This window comes from Equus caballus, chromosome 1 (genome assembly GCF_041296265.1).
Source record: "Equus caballus isolate H_3958 breed thoroughbred chromosome 1, TB-T2T, whole genome shotgun sequence".
In the NCBI taxonomy this organism is placed as follows: domain Eukaryota; kingdom Metazoa; phylum Chordata; class Mammalia; order Perissodactyla; family Equidae; genus Equus; species Equus caballus.
In genome coordinates, this window is record NC_091684.1 from 57756668 (window position 1) to 57777594 (window position 20927).

General features: G+C 36.2%; 1 protein-coding gene across 1 annotated transcript in view; it reads right to left on the reverse strand.

Moving 5' to 3' along the window:
• Positions 1 to 20927, reverse strand: part of SLC25A16 (solute carrier family 25 member 16) — a 39870-nt gene that overhangs the window by 15489 nt on the left and 3454 nt on the right. The window contains exons 2-4 of the mRNA XM_001502612.6: positions 18104 to 18196; positions 12096 to 12229; positions 10820 to 10883 (exon numbers count right to left, since the gene is read on the reverse strand). Of these exons, the coding sequence (XP_001502662.1) occupies positions 10820 to 10883; positions 12096 to 12229; positions 18104 to 18196 (291 nt within the window). The remainder of the gene's footprint in view (positions 1 to 10819; positions 10884 to 12095; positions 12230 to 18103; positions 18197 to 20927) is intronic.

Genomic DNA, 20927 nt, shown 5'->3' on the forward strand with positions numbered 1-20927 from the left:
GTGCATATTTGGAGCTCCCATCTCCTGCATGGCAGATTTCTGGATCTCTCTGAGTACCTGAGGGGCACGCTTCCTGAAGCCCACTCCATGAATACACTTTTGAATGTTGATGGAATATTCTCTAGTCTCTACATTATGGCTGGCTGAACAGCTTTTCGTCCTGCCACCATTCTTTACAGGAACAATTCTGCTGGGCTCAGGTTGAAAAGGAAGAGCCTGAGGTATTGTCATGACTTTCTTTCTCTATGTGGACTTTTATTTATTTATTTATTTTGAGGAAGATTAGCCCTGAGCTAACTACTGCCAGTCCTCCTCTTTTTTGTGCTGAGGAAGCCTGGCCCTGAGCTAACATTGTGCCCATCTTCCTCTAGTTTATACGTGGGACGCCTACCACAGCATGGTGGGCCAAAGAGTGCCATGTCCATACCCAGGATCTGAACCGCTGAACCCTGAGCCACCAAGAAGCAGAATGTACGAACTTAACCACGGCGCCATCGGGCCAGCCCCCTGTGGACTTTTAATAGTATATTTTTAGCATGATAATTTCATCTTTTTATTCATCTTACCAAACGAAAATATAATTTTTTTGCCACAACTTTTACTCAGAATAGCAAACTAGTCATGTAAAAGCAGCAATTTAAAGTGATTTCTTTGGGGCCGTCCCCACGGCCTACTGGTTAGGTTTGGCAAACTCTGCTTTGGCGGCCTGGGTTCATTTCCTAGGACAGGACCTACACTGTTTGTCAGTGGCCATGCTGTGGTGGTGACCCACATACAAAATAGAGGAAGATTGGCACAGATGTGAGCTCAGAAAGAACCTTTGTCAAGAAAAAAGAGGAAGATTGACAATGGATATTAGCTCATGGTGAATCTTCCTCAGCAAAAAAATAATAATAAAGTGATTTCCATATTCTTGACCTAATTTAACTTTTTAGTTTTAAATTTTTTAAGTATTTGTTTAATTTTATTTAATAGACCTGAGATATCTTACCACATTTACTCAGCAAATGCTACTGTAATTTTACCTTCATTTTTATCAGCCCAGACCTAAATCTATACTAACTCTGAGTTCCTGCTGCTCTCCTAAAAGATCTAAATCAGTTTGCCATTCCTTATACATGAATTACAAAAGAATGTTCTTTCTATATGGTCTAGGTATCTTTCATGGCATCTCTAACTGGGTGATTATGACATTATCTCTAAGCTAAAAACCTACACAGCTAATATATGCAAAACATGCCACTCTTAGTTCTCTCTTGAGTGACAAAAACTCAGTTCCTTCAGACAATGAGCAGAAAGTCTGTTTGAATGATATGTTAAGTAATGTAATTTAATTTTAAATACAAGCAATAATTTGGAACTAGATTAGTCTAATGGTGGTCAGAACAGGTTAGACTCATGGAAGAAAGACTGATATATGATTGGCTTACCTGTGGTTTAGCTGTAAGTGATATTTTAAACTTTCTTTTTTTCAGTTTGCATACAGCAATAAAGACTATCTACTATATGCCAAACACACCAAACCAGGCACTTTACAAACATGACCTCTGATCCTCACATGCCAAACACCACCACCAATCCCACAAGGTGGACATTATTAGTCCTGTTTCCCAAATTAGAAAATTAGGCTTAAAGGAGTTAAGTAACTTGACCAAACTCATATAGTTTCTGTATCTTAGAGTAGGATTTGAATCTGTGTTCTGGCTCATATCATGACATACATTGCCTTTCCTGTAATTTTGCTTCCTTGATAAATATTTGCTTAGTACTTTCTAAACTTAAATTTTTAGTTCAGAAATTCCATCAGTCCAGTGACTGGAAGTGTCAATTCCCCATTTCAGCCAATTTGATTGTGAGCTGTTCATCTGAGCTATTTGTTTTCAATCTATTCATTTTCAGACTATTTAATATATTTATTTTCGTTAAAGATTTTACTTTTCCTTTGTCTCCCCAAAGCCCCCCAGTACATAGTTGTATATTTTTAGTTGTGAGTCCTTCTAGCTGTGGCACGTGGGATGCCACCTCAGCATGGCTTGATGAGTGGTGCCATGTCCACGCCCAGGATCCGAACTGGCAAAACCCTGGGCTGCTGAAGCAAGAGTGTGCGAACTTAACCACTCGGCCACGGGGCCGGCCCTAACATATTTATTTTCTACCTGTTGGTATTCAAACCAGCCATGTCTGGAAGTCAAGGCAGTGACTTTTCTAAATGGCTTATTTTAAGCTGAATCTAAACTAATGTAGTACAAACGTGGTATTCCTGAAACAAGGTTTGGCAATAACATTACATTTAAATCATAGCAAATACCTTATTATCCAGATATTTATAAAACTACATATTTTATAGGTTGGCTTAATTTTTTGCAGCAGCTGAAGATTTTGCAAGGGAAAATTTTAGAAAATACAATTAGGAGAGACTACCTATAAGTAAGTTCCATCTTTATTGGAATGCTTCATATTAAAAAGTTTAACAAATATAAAAGAGAATCCAAAGGCTGACCATTTTAAGGCTGGATCATGCCAACACAATTTTGTTTAACATCAGATTTTGCTAGGATTTTCCCAAGTCATCATTATCCATCTTATTTTTAAAACATCTGTAAATTTTTACAACTCCTATATTTTTTTTCTATTCTCTAATCTTAATCAATTTGGTTTTGCCTCTCCTATTTGCTCTCTCTGATCCCATTTATTTCTTCTCTCCTTCTCACACGCTCCTATCCTTCTCATTGTCTTCTTACTGGCTTCAAGTGGCTTAACATGAAATAACCGTGAATTAACAGAGGTCAAAATGATACATTGGTGGAAAGTGAGTACATCCAGAAATTTGTATAAGGTAAAAGAGGCATAACTTAAAAGTTGCAAGACCATGAGTCAGGCTGAGGAATTGGAATAATCTAATTGTACATCAGAGAATGGTAAAAATAACGCCAATGATTACTGGAATGCTAAACTCATGATCTACTTTTGCAAATTTTAAGCCAGTTCATTTTAGCATATTTTTATATAGTATATTTCTTTTTTGTTTGTTTGTTTTGTTTTGGTGAGGAAGATTGGCCCAGAGCTAACATATGTTGCCAGTCTTCCCCTTTTTGCTTGAGGAAAATCGTCCCTGAGCTAACATCTGTGCCAATCTTCCTCTCTTTTGTAGGTGGGACACCACCAGAACGTGGCTTGACAAGTGGTGTGTAGGTCTGAGCCCAGGATCTGAACCCATGAACCCTGGGCCACCAAAGCAGAGCATGCAGACTTAACCACTACACCACCAGGCCAGCCTCACGGTATATTTCTTTTAAATTTGAGCAATCAACCAAATCTTCCTAAATAAAAACAAAATCTTTTAACAAGGATGTAAAAATTACCAAGGTGCTGGGGCTGGCCCCGTGGCCGAGCGGTTAAGTTTGCGCACTCCGCTGCAGGCAGCCCAGTGTTTCATTGGTTCGAATCCTGGGCGTGGACATGGCACTGCTCATCAGACCACGCTGAGGCAGCGTCCCACATGCCACAACTAGAAGGACCCACAACAAAGAATATACAACTATGTACCGGGGGGCTTTGGGGAGAAAAAGGAAAAAATAAAATCTTTAAAAAAAAAAAAAAATTACCAAGTTGTTGTTTTTCGGTTGTTATTCAATATTCCTAAAAGCAACTTAATGATTTAAATGTAATTTTAAACATTGGAATGTAAGGAGAGGATTCTTAATAATTTTGCCCTCTGATAAATCTTGAAAACTACTTAATGATTTTAAATGTTTATTTATCTTTGGAAAGAGGGAGAAGTAAGAAATATTTTTCTGATAATCATATTTTACCCTTCACTCTAAGTATAAAATTATGAAGCCCTCTACAGGGCTGGATTTAAACTTGTAGAAACTCTAAATGCAGAAAAGTTTATAATGTCTTGCATTGTTCAAGCTAAAAACAATACTACACTATAAAGTAAGTTTGAGGATATCTAACTACGTTCTGATTTTCCTCACAATGACTATGTCAATGCTTTTTAAAAATACCAAATGTCCCTACTTTGCTGGGGACCTAAGCATGTGCATAGTCTACCTGCCAAGAAATCCAGCACTAGCATTATTTTCTTGGTTTTCTCATTTCAGCTAATTTATTTTTTGTTTTTCAGCTATTTACTTCTGACTTATGGTCAAAATTGGTCAAATGGTCAAAAGAGGTTAAGAGTATGGACTCTAGAGTGAGCCTGTTTGAATTCAAATCAGGCTCTACCACTAACTAGCTGTGTGACCTTGAGCAAATGACTTAACCTGGCTTTTAGTTTCACTATCTATAAAATGGATGTCATAATAAGTAGCTACTCAAATTAGGGTTTTATGAAGTTTAAGTGAGTTAATATATAAGCAAATGCTGAGAATAATCTCTGACACATAATAAATATTATATCCAAGTGTCAGCTATTATTATTCTCCTAGTCTATTTTTTTCATTTTTTGACCCTTTCCTTTAAGACCCAAATCATTTGTCTCCTCTTTTCACCAAAATTCCTCCACTCCCAATCTCTTTTTCCCTGCACATCAATCCTCAAGAATTCAAATAAAAAGAGAAGCACAATCAGAGGAAAGTGAAAACTCAGTTTGACTGCTAGTAATCAGACTGACATATATATCAGTCATGTAGAGGGTGACTGGAATTTTCAATTCGTAAAGCTAGTGTTTCCCATTTCAGTCCTTTTTCTATACTCACACATCTCCTCCTTACTATTCTACCTAGCATGGCTTTACAGGAAGGCCAAAAAAAGCCCTCCAAGTCCAAATAAGGAAAATCCGAAACTACTTACCTCAAATAGTGGTGGTGATAGTTTTCCTCTTCCCTCATTTTACAACTACAATCCAATACAAAGATCAGAATGCTTTCACCTCCCAGGAAGCAACAAGACTCAATCAAGCTGAGATGTGCATGCAATTTCTGTGTACGTGCAAACTTCTCTTTTCCTCTCTTCAGTCAAGAAACTGAGGACTTAATGATGAATCCAAACTGACTGAGACTGCTTTTCCCCTAAATTCTCATGCTTTTCTTATCTCTATAGCATAGAATTCCAGGAATTGTGGTAACCCAAGAACATACGTTGATCAGCAATTAGATTTTGCTGATTTGGAAAGCTTAGAAGCACTCAACATTACTTTCCATAATCACTGTCTACTTAAACAAAAAACAAACAAGCAAAAAAAACCTCTGGTTGCAAATCATATTTCTAACCATGATACCAAAGACAGATAATCCTTGGTCATTAAAACTTTGAAGATCATATTCTGAAAATATGGTAAATACAGTTTTTTAATTCTGCTACAGCAAGAAGCATAAAGAACTTTTCTTTTTTTTTGAGGAAGATTAGCCCTGAGCTAACATCTGCCGCCAATCCTCCTCTTTTTGCTGAGGAAGACTGACCCTGAGCCAACATCCATGCCCATCTTCCTCTACTTTATATGTGGGATGCCTACCACAGCACGGCTTGTCAAGCAGTGCCGTGTCCATACCTGGGATCCAAACTAGCGAACCCCGGGCTGTTGAAGCAGAATGTGCGAACTTAACCGCTGCGCCACCGGGCCGGACCACATAAAGAACTTCTTAACAAAGGAACTAACATCACAAGGAAGAGGCAACAGAGGGAAGAGAGGAGTGAACAGAAATTGTGTAATACAGGGTTGGAGTAGAGGAGGATCTCAACCTTAATCAATCTCCTTCCTCTTCAACTTCTCAATGAATATGGAGGTAGATTTGAGTTTTCAGAGATTACTTCCCTCCCAACTTACCACCACCCTCCCCTATCTGAGGCTACCACAGCGGGAGCAGCATCCAGAATTTATGAATACATCCAAAGAGATTGAAGTTCAACCAAAAATACATGGATTCTAAGTACACACTTTAGACAAAGGAAGGGCTCCATGCATCACAGATATAAAAGCTAAGCCACAAAGCTAAGAAAATTGATCTAGAGTAGATGTCCAAGGGAGTTCAATTCTGCTACATCCGATCCTTCAGGAGCATATCACCACTTAAAGCCTGATGATTAAATATCAGTCATAAATAACTAAAATTCACCTGTCTATAACTGTGTGCAACCTCTGATGAGTACAGTAACTAAAATTATGCTCTTAGAGAATATTCTAGGGAGGGAGAACTCAATGATGACATTCAGGAGCCACATTTGCACTCATTATTACCCAAACGAATAACTCTGTGTGACTGTGGATGCCTTTTGTACAGTAGTCTCATGTGGAAATCAGAGGTCTCAGATACTACATGATGTAAGTCAGGGCCAAAGGGCTAGAGAGCAGAGGTCTGAACACCACGCCCACCCCCTACCTGATGCACACACAAATCAGGCCTCAAATCTATTAACTAAAGGAAGTTCCAATAAAAAAAATTCAAGAGTTGGTCTACCAGCTCAGAAGAGCAATTTCTCCAAAAATATAGGAAGCTTGTTGCTTCTGACTTCTGGATGAGGGTTCAAGAGGGATAGGATTCCCTTTTAAATATAAAAGTTTCTGGGAAAGGTACCTCCAAGTCTCTTTGAGATTCTCAAAACAACAGTATGCAACCTGTTCTAATAATCACTGTCATTCTAGCTGCTGATGTCCAGCCTCTGCTCTGATTGGTTGCTGCCCATGCTATACTGGTTGTTAAATATTTTGAATATCACCTCTATTTACATCTAAAATTTTCCCTGTGTTACAAATGAGACAAAAAAAAGAATAAGGAATTTAGGTGGCTGGCTCAAGAGCATGTAACAAGTCAATGGCATGGAAGGTTTAATAACATTCCCTTGTATTTATGGAGGGCCTCAGATCTTTCAGAATGTTTTCATAGCAATTCTTTACTCAGACCCTCAGAACAACTCAGAGAAAGAGGGAGTTGGGCAACCATAAGCTCCACTTTAACAAATGGATAAATGAATTATGGAGAGCTTGGATGATCTGCCCATGGTTAAAGGACAAGTATATAATGGAGGCCAGCCAGGATCCCAGGAAATATTCTGTCCATTTGACCTCCCAGCTTTGAGCCAAAACACCAAACTGAAGTAGACCAAAGAGGGCAGCAGGCAGAACTCAGCTCATCATTTCTAGTTTCTAACAACTTCCTTCTTTTTTCTCTTCTCTTCATCCTGTCACTCGTAGTTCCATAGGAACTGGCAGAGCAAGACTGATTTCAAACAACTGAAATGTTCAGAAGGAAAGAAGGCGAAGACCTTCCTTAAATATAAAAACCTTGATTCTCAGTCTAGCTTTTCTTTTTTCTGGCTGAGATTCAACATGTACTGGATTGTAGCTGCAGGATAAGGGAAAAGGTTGAAGCTCAAAAAGCTTTAAAATAAGTGCTGTTGAAATGATCATGAGAAACATACCATTTTTTATTTTGGCAAATATAAAATTTCCAAATTTACATTCAAAGGCCACCAAAGGTACAGGAGCAAAGATAACAGATATAAATAAAATTAACCAGAACATTCATTTCAACTGTTTAAAATCACAGAAACAAAATGCAAGTTGTAATTAAACACGGTAATAAAAATAAAAATATTGGATAATGGAAGCACTAGTCTTATCTATGATAGCTAGACTTTAAAAAAAACCTTTTTCTTTAAAAATTAAAATGTATCCTTGAAATTCCTCTTGTTTACTACTGTTTTCTAATACATACCGAAACTTTGATATTAACGTGTCTTTCATTTCAGAAAAATAAAACTAGAAATACCATTGAATGAACATGCTATTCAATAATCAAGTGCCATGAAAAAGAAATAATACAAAGTCCTCAGGATTTAATTCATACTCATGATCCTATTGCATCTTGTAGAATTTTGACAGTCACTGGTAAAGCTAAATTTAAGAGACAGAAAATTAAAAAGTGATGTCAGAAATCATAAATTTCAAGATTTGGAAACTTACTAACATTTCTCTTCTGTAAAATGAAGAAAATTATAGCACTTTCCTCACAGTACTGTTCTGTGGACTACACGTCAAGTACCCAAAGATTACATGTCAAGTGTTCAGGTCTGTGAATGGCACACAGCAAGCAAACACACGTTAGCTGTTACTCATCAGCACCATCATGCCAGTGTAAAACACTGAAATATTTCTATATCAGTTGGCAATAGCTGTTGCCCCAACTTCCCAAGATCTCTCCCACCATGGCTCTGGTGGCCTCTCCCCACACCAGAAGTTCTACCCCATCACCACCACATACCATCTCCTGATCCAGCCATCAAAGAGTTAATTGGACGCTTTAAGAATCTGTGCTATTTGTTAGTACCTCTACAGTTGGGTTACTAAACGTTTTGAATATTATTCCTGGTTATTTTGACTACTTATTGAATGTGGGTCAGCCAGCCAGAAGTCAAGAAGAGCTAAATAAACATTGGATAAGGCAAAACCATGGGTAAGGTAGGTCAGATTAGACATTATAAATCTAGGTGGCAAGCTAAGGCTTGAAGAGTCATTGGTCTCAGAGTCTGAGGTAGTATCAGGAAGGTCCCTGAGAATTGTCATCCAAGACCAATGCTGTTGTCTCAACAACCAGGAAGATGATTATCTATGGCCATAGTGTCTCCAACATCTATTGAAAGGCTTTTGTTGCCTTTTGGGGCCTACTTGCTCAACGTCTGTCCCTATTCCTCTCCCCACCATACCACACACGTAGACCTCAAAGGCTTTAGAACTATTAGAATGCTTAATTGTGCATACTGAATAGCAGAGGCCCATTCGCTCAGAAAGGCCAAATAATCTAGATGCTCTGGACACGATACCTCTCTTTTTGCCACTGCTAGTACCTACCAAGGGATGATACAGAATCCTAGTTACAGAAACCTGACATTACCATGGGTTATGTCATACCATGGCTAAACCAAGAGCCAAAAAAATCAACTGAAATCCTACAAACCCTGTGATAACCCCAACAACTAAGATTTTGATAGATTACCTTCCAATGGTCTTATTTTCATTAGCAAAAATAAACACTGTTAACATTTTGGTTTATAACCTTGCAGATGTTTTTTGCTATGAATATTTACATATGCATTCACTTTTTAAAAACCAAAATATGATATTTAATATTCTCTTTTGTAACTTGCTTTCTTTCTACTCATGATATAAACATCATTCTTTGTCAATAAATACAATTTTACAAAAAATATATTAATAGGTGTGTAGAATTCTGATACGTGGATTTTTATTTTTTACCACTCTTCTATTGCTAGATACTTAAATCATCTTTTGGTATAACAGACAAAAGTGAAATGAACATGTTTGTTGCTAAATATCACTGTATACATCCTTCTTTTCTTAAATAAATTCACTAGATTTAGTATATGATAGAGGTGGTGATTAAAATCAGGGAAAGGATAAATTATTGAGTAAAAAATGTTAGCACAGCTAACTAGTCATTTGGAGAAAAATTTCATTCAATCCCCATTTCATTCCTTATATAAAAATAAATATAGGGGCCGGCCCCATGGCCAGTGGTTAGGTTCGCATGCTCTGCTTCAGTGGCCCAGGGTTTCGCTGGTTCGGATCCTGGGTGCGGACATGGCACTGCTCATCAAGCCATGCTGACGCAGCGTCCCACATGCCACAACTAGAAGGACCCACAACTAAGAATATACAACTATGTACCAGGGGGCTTTGGGGAGAAAGAGTAAAAATGAAATCTTTAAAAAGTAAATAAATAAATATAAAAAAGACCAACATAAAAAAATCAATATAAAAAAAGTTTTAGTAGAAAAAATGATTAAATGTTTTTATCATAGAACAGGGAAGGCATTTCTAAACACAACACAAAATTTTGAAGCCACAGAAGAAAAGACTAACCCACTTGGCTATGTAAAACTGCTATATCACGTTCTAAAAAATAAGGTTAAAAGACAAATCTAAAACTGAGAAATAAAATATTAGCAATATACGACAGGAAAAAAGTTATGTCCTAATTTCCAAACTCATAAAAATGAATATTTAAGAAATAGAAACAACTCAGGGTGAAAATTAAGAGAAATGAAAATGGGTCGATATACATTTGAAAAGCTGATCAACGTTACTCATAATTGCCAAATATTAAAAATTTGATAAACCCAGTGTTGGTATAGTACATAGGGGAAAAGGTCATTGAAAACATTATGGAGATCAGTTTGGCAATGTCTACCAAAATTTAAATACACATAGTCTTTGACAGATAAAGTAATTTCCTTTCTCAAAATTTATTCTACAGTTAGAGTTACACAAGTACAATATGTTATTTGTGAAACAAAAACTGAAAATATCCCAAATGTCAATCAACAGGGGATTGATTAAATAAATCATGGTACACCCATACCTTAGAATATAATACATTTCTTTAAAAAAACAAGAAAGATCTATGTAGTGATATAGAAAAGAATCTTGAGATAACTGTACAAGCAAAGTTCTAATCCAAAGAATTGTATCTGAAAAAAATATACATAAGAAACTGCTAATAGTGATTGCTTCTAGGGAGTGAAACTATTTTCATTATATAGTAGTATGCATTTTTGAAAGGAAAAAAACACAATTCCAGAAGTAAAACAAAACAAAATTCCAGAAGTAAAAAACAGAATTCCAGAAGTCACGGAGAATGTATGTTTTTCACAGTCATAAGTTTAAGCTATTCCTTAGCATCTCTCACTGTAAAATATTCTTTTTGAGTTGGGATATTAATGATCTCTTGTATTACTGAGCACAGAAAGATAATAAATGTATGCTACTTAATCAATGTCACACATATTATCTTAAACAAATTAAGTATTTTAATAGAAAATTAATTTGTCAGAAATAAAATATACCCATTCCCCTTACCTGCCATGGATCCAGCCATTAATCTGTGCACATGACCGGAAACTCCCAGCTTTGTAGTAATTAACTAGAAACCAAAAACATCAAATTAAATGAGATATTTGTAAAATGCTGTCCATTTCACTGTTTAATAATGGATTTATTTCAAAAGAGGACAGAACTAGTAAAAATAAAAGCAGTATTAAACGTAAGTGAAATGAATACAATTATATAAAATTATGATATCACATCATAAGGAGGTCAAGTATTTCCTCTGTAGCTTCTGCTCTAATTTTGTACTTTTATAGAAGCAATCTAGCTTAGAATTGTCAAATATACTATACTACACATTGATGACCACAAATACTTACAGTGTGAAAGGGAGTAGTAGGAATAAAATGCCACTATAGACAATGAAGTCTTGATATACTGATGGCATCAATTCCATCTGACTGACTAGCTTGGAATGCTGTTCCTATCTCTGCTGCTTACTTTTCATTTTAAGATACACTATGAAATTTGACATACTTAAGCTCTTTCTATCTTAAGATGTTTCGGTCAGCCAGAGAAGAGAAAATTAATCAATGAGTAGGATGGGAAAAGCTGTTTCACTTATAGCATTACTCAAGAACAGACTTTCAGGGGCATGGCCCTGTCACCAAGTGGTTAAGGTTCTGAGTGCTCTGCTTCAGCGGCCTAGGTTCGTGGGTTCATATCCCAGGCACAGACCTATCCCACTCATCAGGCATGCTGTGGAGGCATCCCACATACAAAACAGAGGAAGAGTGGCACAGATGTTAGCTCAGGGCCAGTCTTGCTCAAGCAAAAAAAAGGGGAAGATTGGCAATGGATGTTAGCTCAGGGCAGAATCTTCCTCACCAAAAAAAAAACAAGAAACAAAAAAAACCCAGACTTTCACAATATGATTTCATTATTTTATTTAATAAGAAAATCCAAAGCCACAATGTTCCTTCCTACAATTGAGGAACAAAAAGTACATTAAAAAGCTATTCATATTTTATGGATTTATCATCATCTACCTGAAGGATACTTTCGCTCTTCTTCATAAGTGTGAACATAAACAATTTACTCAAAAATGACCAGCAATTCTGGGATAACTTCAAAACCAAGTTATATTTAAAAGTTGAAACTATCACAAGTCTTAGTCCTTCAAAAGAACATTACTTTATCCATTCATCCAAAGCAACTTTGAAGGCCAAAGCAAATGCCTTGTCAACTAAGTATGTTATTCAAGGACCCAAAAGATAAAAGATAGACAACAAGATAAAAGTTCAAGTACCGTTTTATAATGCTCAAACGCCATAAACTGGATTGCACCATAGGGAAAGATCCGAATCATCATTGCACCATTCCCTTTATACAATCCCAGATATCCCTCCTTTTGAGGAACAGCACGCAATGCAGAAAATACTCCTATTTTCAGAAGAAAAATACTATTAAGACAGAGAAAACTATCTAAATCCAAATTTTCATGACAATCACAGATAAAGATGATTATGCTATCATTCATGATATAATTTTGCTTGGAGAATTACATGAATAGTAATTCCTGTATAACAGAAATTAAACCTACTTAAAATACATCATATGTCCAAATTATATAGACATATGTTGTGTAAAAATATAAAATATAGCAAAAACAGCTACAAATTATGGTAAACTATATTTATAATTATCATAAATTATATTAAACTATAGCAATTAAAAAATATTAACAACAGAAATATATCCGAGGTCCAGATATTGCATTGCAGATGATCAATTCTATCCGGAAGGATGAAGGAAAGTTTCCCAGACTGACCCAGATACATGTGTGGTTTGTTTACATAAGGAAACTGCTAAATAAAAGAAACAAATATAAAACTAGCTATTAAAAGTATTTAAGGGGCTGGCCCCGTGGCCGAGTAGTTAAGTTCGCGCGCTCCACTGCAGGCGGCCCAGTGTTTCGTTGGTTCGAATCCTGGGCACGGACATGGCACTGCTCATCAAACCATGCTGAGGCAGCATCCCACATGCCACAACTAGAAGGACCCACAACGAAGAATATACAACTATGTACCGGGGGGCTTTGGGGAGAAAAAGGGAAAAAAAAATAAAATCTTAAAAAAAAGAAAAAAAGATTTAGAAAAAATAAACAAATAAAATAAATAAATAAATAAAAGTATTTAAATTTAGGGGCAAATTTTCATCATAAGGACACCTTAATTAGGAATACTGATAAAGGCCTGAGTTCTGATCCTATATATTGACATGTTTATTATTCTATTAATCTTAATCACTAATCTATTTGCAGTACAGACTTCTCATAAACATATCACTACTTCCATTATTAAACTATTTAAATTCAGGTTCCTTGTGAAAGGTTTCAAGCAAAAATTTGATCAAATATGAAAGTAAATCACTAGGCTCATTTCAAATTTTAGGATGCAGCTAATCTTTTGATCCCATCACAGAAATTAAAATTGTAGGTACTTATTAACATCCAAGAAAAGATATATCCTAAAAGCATTTTTAATAAGATATCTAAATGAACCGTCTATTAAAAACTATTCTAATATATATATATATATATATATATATAGCTATGTGTATAACATGTAAAATTCTCCCAAAATACATGAATGATAAAACTAAATATATTCACTACTCCCCAAAAAATTTCTATTAAAGATGTCCTCTTGCTGGAAGAGGGGACAAAGGTTAAGCCCTGTTTAATTTGATTCAAATGTGTCTGTGACAATTAGGGGTAATTGGATTTAGAACAATGGCTACCTAGTAGGGACAGGAAGGCTGCTGATGAGGAAGACGTGTAGGGGAGGTTTCAACTGTACTGATAATGTTTGTTTCTGCAGCTCTGTGTGGGTCCACATATGTTTATTATACTATTCTTTAAAACTCTTTATCACAAACATTTTAAGAGAAACCATAAGTAGAAGTGAAATAGATATAGTACTTTCAAAAAAAAAGAAATCCAGGAAACACAGAGCAGGGGAGGGGCCTGGAGAGAACAGGATACAAGAAAACACAACAAACAGAAAACATGAGGTAAGATGTTAAGTGAATAAATCAACGATAGCAAAAAAAAAAAAAATTTGAATTACATAAATTCTTCTATTAAAAGCCAAAGATTCTCAAATTTTGTTAAAAGGCCAAATCTAACCATATGCTTTTTACAAAAATTTCATCTAAAACAAAATAACAGAGAAAGACAAACAGATGAAGAATGGATGTTGGCTGTTTTCAAACGGCTTTTAAATATCCATTGAGATAATTACATTATTTTTCTCCTTCAATCTGTGGTCCGTACCATTTTTACTTTGGGAAATGAACTGAGATTTTCTTTATGACATAACACTGGACCAATTTTTGCAAATGTTACAAGCATGTTTGAAAAGAACATGTATTCTCTATAGTTGCAAAGTCCTCTGTGTATCTGTTATGTCAAACTTGTGTGTTATTTAAATCCTTCTCTGTATCTTTACTTATTTTATCAAGCTAGGATTAGAAGGAACTAACATTTGGAAAAATATAAGCATATGCATGTGTATATATACATTAGCTCTAAAAGGAAATGGAAAAAAAGTGTGAAAATTCTTGATTCCAAAGAGGGAATAAGAGAAGAAGAAAACGTTTGCTTTTGTACTTTTGGAATTATGAACTTTCGAAAATATTACACATTCAAAAAATAAAAATAAATAAAATGTAAAGCAACAAAATTTAAAGTTTTTTTTTTTTTTGAGGAAGATTAGCCCTGAGCTAACATCTGCTGCCAATCCTCCACTTTTTGCTGAGGAAGACTGGCCCTGAGCTAACATCTGTGCCCATCTTCCTCTACTTTATATGTGCGATGCCTGCCACAGCATGGCTTGCCAAGTGGTGCCATGTCCGCACCCGGGATCCAAACCAGCGAACCCCGGGCCCCTGAAGGAGAATGTGCAAACTTAACAGCCGCACCACCAGGCCAGCCCCAAGATTTTTTTTTTTAAGATATGCTTTTTGGTGAAGAAGATTGGCCCTGAGCTAACATCTGTTGCCAATCTTCCTCTTTTTTTTTTCTTTTCTTTCTTCCCCAAAGCTGCAGCACATAGTTGTATATCCTAGTTGTGAGTCCTTCTAGTTCTTCTATGCAGGATGCCACCACAGCATGGCTTGATGAGCAGTGTGTAGGTCTGCACCCAGGATCTGAACTGGCAAACCCTTGGCCACTTAAGCAGAGCACACAAACTTAACTGCTAGACCACCAGGCCGGCCCCAAAAGTAAAGATTTTAAAAGAATCCTATTATGATTCATCTACTTATTTTTATATCACATTTGACCGTAAAAAGCTAAATGGAGGTCAAAGATTTTCAATAAAGTACAGGAAAAAATTCCTTACACTAACATTGTGAATTGGGGAAGGAGAAATTCCAGTTACACTCCTTCTTTTCATTCGGCCACAACAATTATTCAAAATAAAATGTCATTTTTGATGCCTTGGAAGTAATGTCACACACTTTTTAAAAGAAGCTAAAGTAGGAGTTTTATTCAATAGCACATTTTATCTTTAATTTGAATGCGAAAATTCATGCTTAAAAAAGCAAAATTTGGGGGGCCAGCCTGGTGGTTAAGTAGTGGTTAAGTTTGCACACTCTGCTTCAGTGGCCTAGGGTCACAGGTTCGGATCCCAGGTGCAGACCTATATACCACTCCTCAAGCCATGCTGTGGTGGTGTCCCACATGCAAAATAGAGGAAGATTAGCACAGATGTTAACTCAGGGCCAATCTTCCTCAAGTAAAAACAGGAAGATTGTGGGGCCAGCCTGGTGGTGCAGCAGTTAAGTTCACACCTTCTGCTTTGGCAGCCCAGGTTTCCCCCGTTTGGATCCCGGGTGCGGATCTATGCACCGCTTGTCAAGCCATGCTGTGGCAGGTGTCCTACATATAAAGTAGAGGAAAATGGCTACAGATGTTAGCTCAGGGCCAGTCTTCCTCAGCAAAAAGAGGAGGATTGGTGACAGATGTTAGTTCAGGGCTAATCTTCCAAAAAGAAACAGAGGAAGCTTGACAGCTGATGTTAGCTCAGGGTCAATCTTCTTCATCAACAACAACAAAAAAGCAAAATTTTAAAAACTATCTTATTCATGCATATAAAAAGGGAAGTACCCAGAAAAAAATACCCAAAGACATTTTAAAAAAAAATAAAAAGCCACCAATACCTTTTATTTTGGACCGTAAATTTTAAAGATACATAAACTCCACATACTATACCAATAGTTCATTGTTGCACTCCAGGATTTCCATTTCAAATTTTGCATGCCTTGTAGGGTACACTGTAACCCGTGGCATGCAGCCCTGTAGAGCGTGAAATCTAATGTGAATATGTAATCTAATGATTACAAATCAGGAACAAAACAACAGACATCAGCATGGTGAGGAGGTTAAAGGAATAAAACAATCCTGCTCAGACATTCATATGTTGGGTCATTGTAAAACACTCCAAGATATTGGGTGATATAATTCATCTCCTTTTCACCCTCAATTTAGACAACAAAAGAAAATAATTTCCTTTCTTTCCAGTTTTATATAATCTTTCAATAAGTTCAAAGGTCTGATTCTTTCTATACATGAGCAGTACACTGTGAAGACAGAATTCATTGCTGGACACAGAGATGGTGGCAATTCTTTTCTTTCAATTTTAAGTACAGACTTACTATTAAAAATATTGACAAGACAAAGAGTTATAATTAATATATAACATAAATATCCATTCCACTTTTTGAGAAAAATCACATTTTAAAAACTCAGTGGTAAAACTAACTGATTCTTACTCATTCCGTTACACATCCTTCTCATGCACTGCTGCGACGCAGGGCGCGGAGCACACATCACTGCTGTCTACTGAAGCAGGAGACCGTAAAGCCCGGAGTGGGATGAGTTAGTTGCCGCAACCTAATTTCTTTCTTGGTCTCTGTCTACATTAATTTTTTTTCTTTTAAATCTTTTTTCCCTCTAATAGAAAAAGTAATATATGTTCAACACGTATTACAAATTAGCTTAGAGGAAAAAAGTTTCCTATAATCTCACCACTGAAAATCAACCACAATGTTTGTCCTTCCAGCCTTTTGTCTAAGGACATCTTTGTTTATGTAAAATGCAATATGATTAAACCATTTTGTAATATTTTTTCATTTAACTAATACATTATGAGCATTGTTCATTGTTCCTAGTCCAACACTGAACTTCGTTCCTAGTCAATTAATATTCTTTTATAATTTTTTTATATTTGCACAATAGTCTTTAATAGACTTATTAATTTAAATACTTATTACTTACCTTAGCCAGTTCCCTATGACTGAACATTTTGGTTGGTTTTTTTTTAAGCACATTTCTAATTACTTCCTTAAAATAACCTCCTAGAACCAGAATTTCATGGCCAAAGACTATGTATCTTTTCAAGACTTTGATGCATATTACCAAAATGCCTTCCAAAAAGGCTATACAAAATTCCTACTCCCACCAATGATATACAGTAGAGAGTCCATGTTAATTAAATAGCTGATTTATATGTTTGTAAGGAACAACTAAGGGCATGATATTTTTTAACAATGCAAACTTAACCATATATACTAAGTGCTTTGAATTCTGCTTGCACAAATAGAAGGCATGTTTAACTAACGTTTAAAGGAGTAAACCTTATCTCCATCACTAGTTAGATTTTTTTTTTTTTTAAATCAGGCTGAGCTGAGGCCAGCCCCGTAGCTGAGTGGTTAGGTTCATGTGCTCTGCTTTGGCGGCCCAGGGTTTCACCAGTTCTGATCCTGGGCACAGACCTAGCACCGCTCATCAAGCCATGCTGAGGTGGCATCCCACATATCACAGCCAGAAAGACCTACAACTAGAATATATAACTATATACTGGGGATGCTTTTGGGAGAAGAAGAAAAAATAAAATAAAAATAAGATTGGCAACAGATGTTAGCTCAGGTGTCAATCTCAAAAAAAAAATCAGGCTGAGCTGTTAGGTGTGCCTGTAAAGGATGTGACTGGTTAATCCCAATAAACAAACAGTACTTACTTTAATGATTCAAAGATTTTCGTTTAGAGGATATCAGAACCCTAAAATGATAATATACAATCACTATTGCAAATGAAAAGATTAAACTTGATTAAGAGATCCCTTGCAAAATTTGCTCCTAAAGTTGAACTCCCTGTTGTGTCTTTTTTCCACTATAATTCATAACTGGAAATCAAGCCAGCAGACGGATAATGTTTTCATTCATTTTTATCTTTAGTATCTATTAACTCACCTAAATGTTTGTAATGGTGATTGTGAGCTTGCAGTAAAACCTTTACTCGATCCAAAGGAGCAACTGTTGTTTTGGCACAGCATCCGGCAATACCTAAAAAATTTTTTAAAAGTCAGGAAGAAATTGCATACCATTCCTTTCCAGATGGAAACGATTATTTGTTCAGCCAGTACACACTATGATCTCTAATCTGGTCTCCATGGGTCGAACTGCCCAGTAACAGGGAGATACAGAAGACTGGCCCCCATTCCCTGTAACTTAATAACTGAGCATGTCTGACTTAAAAATGAGTTTGAAGAATGTAAATCTGCCATCTAACACCTGACGAACTCTGGGAATCTTGCTAAATGTGGTTACAGAGACAGAAACTTGAAGGTATTTACTCAACTGTAAGGCTCTGTTTACAGTAACCTCCTCTTCTTCTGGAAGCCTTTTTCATTGAAACAACCAACTTTTACCCATAAAATTCAGTCATTCATTTATACATTCAGCAGTTATGTATTTGTGCAGACACAAACACATACACCATGTGCGGATACCGTACGCCACGTGCAGACACGTGGATGACTAAAGTGCACACATAGGCTTTGGCACAGGGCAGAACTCAGGCCAGCTCTACTAGCCTAGCATGCTTCTAAGGCGATAATATGTAAAGACTTTTTGCTATGTTGTTTGTGTCCTGCCAAAAATTCATATGTTGAAAATTAATTCCCAATGTGATGGTATTTAGAGGAGGGCCTTTAGAAGGTGATTAGGTCATGAGGACACAGTCCTCATGAATGGGACTAGTGCCCTCATAAATGAGGCCCCAGAAAGACCCCTGACCCCTTCCACCATGTGAAAACACAGTCAGAAGGTGTTGTGTATGAGGAAGTAAGTCCTCACCAGACACCGAATCTGCTGGCACCATGATCTTGGACTTCCCAGTTTCCAAAACTAAGAGAAATAAATGTTTATTGTTTATAAGCCACCAGATTAAGCTATTCTTGTTATAGCAGCGTGAACAGACTGACACTTTTGTAAAGTACCTTACATGTAGTAAGCACTTCATAAAATGAGTTGTTACTATTATAAAAAGGTAGATAAAAAGCCTTTGCTATCTTTTTTATGCTCACGTTAAGCTCTTCACCATTGCATATTCAATCCACAAGGTACAAGAGGACGAGGAATTTTGTGGGTCTCCTCCTCTACTTCATCCCCAGAGACCAGTACAGGGCCTGGCACATAATAGGCACTCAATAAATGTTGAATGAATGACTGTAGAGTCTTACTTTACAACTTTTTAAAATGTAAGACAAAATCACTCAAAGTCCACACACATTTACTTAATAGATGATCATGTAACTGATGTTAAATCCATATTCTGAGATATCCATAAATAAAATATCTATTTGTACTCAAATATTGAATCCTCGTATAAGTTTCTATATCAAACCTCTCTTCTTTGAACTAATGGAAATAACAGTCATAGCTACCCAAAATTGAGGATAAACTAAAAATAATTTGCATTTGGGTATGTTTGGTTTCAGAATATTTTGTTATATTATTATCTTCTCAGTCATATGAATTAACCATATACTGAAATTATTTAGAATGTATTCAATATGTAGTTTCCTTTAATAGTATCTTAACTTGCTTATCACATTACTTTACAGCTCAAATAATCATCACAACATTCCATTGAGTAAGGTCAAGCAGCTTTTTTCTTCCTCTTGAGCAACTGAAGTTAAGATATTTGCCCAAGGCCACTGCTAATCAATAATAATAGTTAACAAGTACTGAATGTCTATTTCGTACCAGGTGCTAGGCTAAGAGATTAAACTGCAGGCACTGTGCCAAGGCTTTTACAGGTCCTATCTGATTTAATCGTTACAACTTTCTGAGGTAGGTACTCTTTAAAGGATGGAGAAGCTAAGGCACAGGGAGATTAAGTAACCTGCCCAATGGTATTTTCTCAGACCACTTGGACCAGGAACTCCTAGACAGTCTTCAAAGTCACACATAATTCCCCAAAATCTGAAGCAGCACTCCACCAAAAGAGAGACACAGATGGCCAATAATATGAAAAGATGCTCAGCATCATTAGTCATCAGGGAAATGCAAAATAAAACTACAATTAGATACCCTTAAACACTATTTAAATGGAAAACAACACACACAAAGAGATGCACACGCACACAAACCCTGACGATACCAAGTGCTGACAAGGTAGTGGGGATACAAAATGGAACAGACACTTTAGAAAACAGTTTGGCAGTTTCTTATAAAATAAAGTTAAACATATGATACTCTTAAGATCCAGCAGTCCCTTCCTAGGTATTTACCGACGAAAAAAGAGAACATATACCCACATAAAGTCCCGTATGCAACTTAATAACCATTTTATTCAAATGGCCAAAATCTAGAAAACAAAGCAAATTTTCACCAACAGATGAAACTGTGGTAAATCTATACAATGGAATACCACTCAGTAACAAAAAGCAACACTACTGATACATGCAACATGGATGAATCTAAAACGCATTTTGCTAAGTAAAGGAAACCAGACTCAAAAGACTACATACTGTATGATTACATTTATATAACATTCTGGAAAAGGCAAGATTATAGAAAGAGAAAACAGATCATTGGTTGCCAGGGCTGGAGATGAGAGAAAAGGAATCACTAAAAAGGGAAGTGGAAATATTTTGGGGTGATGACACTGTTCTATATCTTGACAGTAGTGATCATATGGTGTCACTGTAGTGACAACATATTTGTCAAAACTCATTTAACTGTACATCTAAAAAGGGTGAATTTTGCTGTATACAAATTATACCTTAAT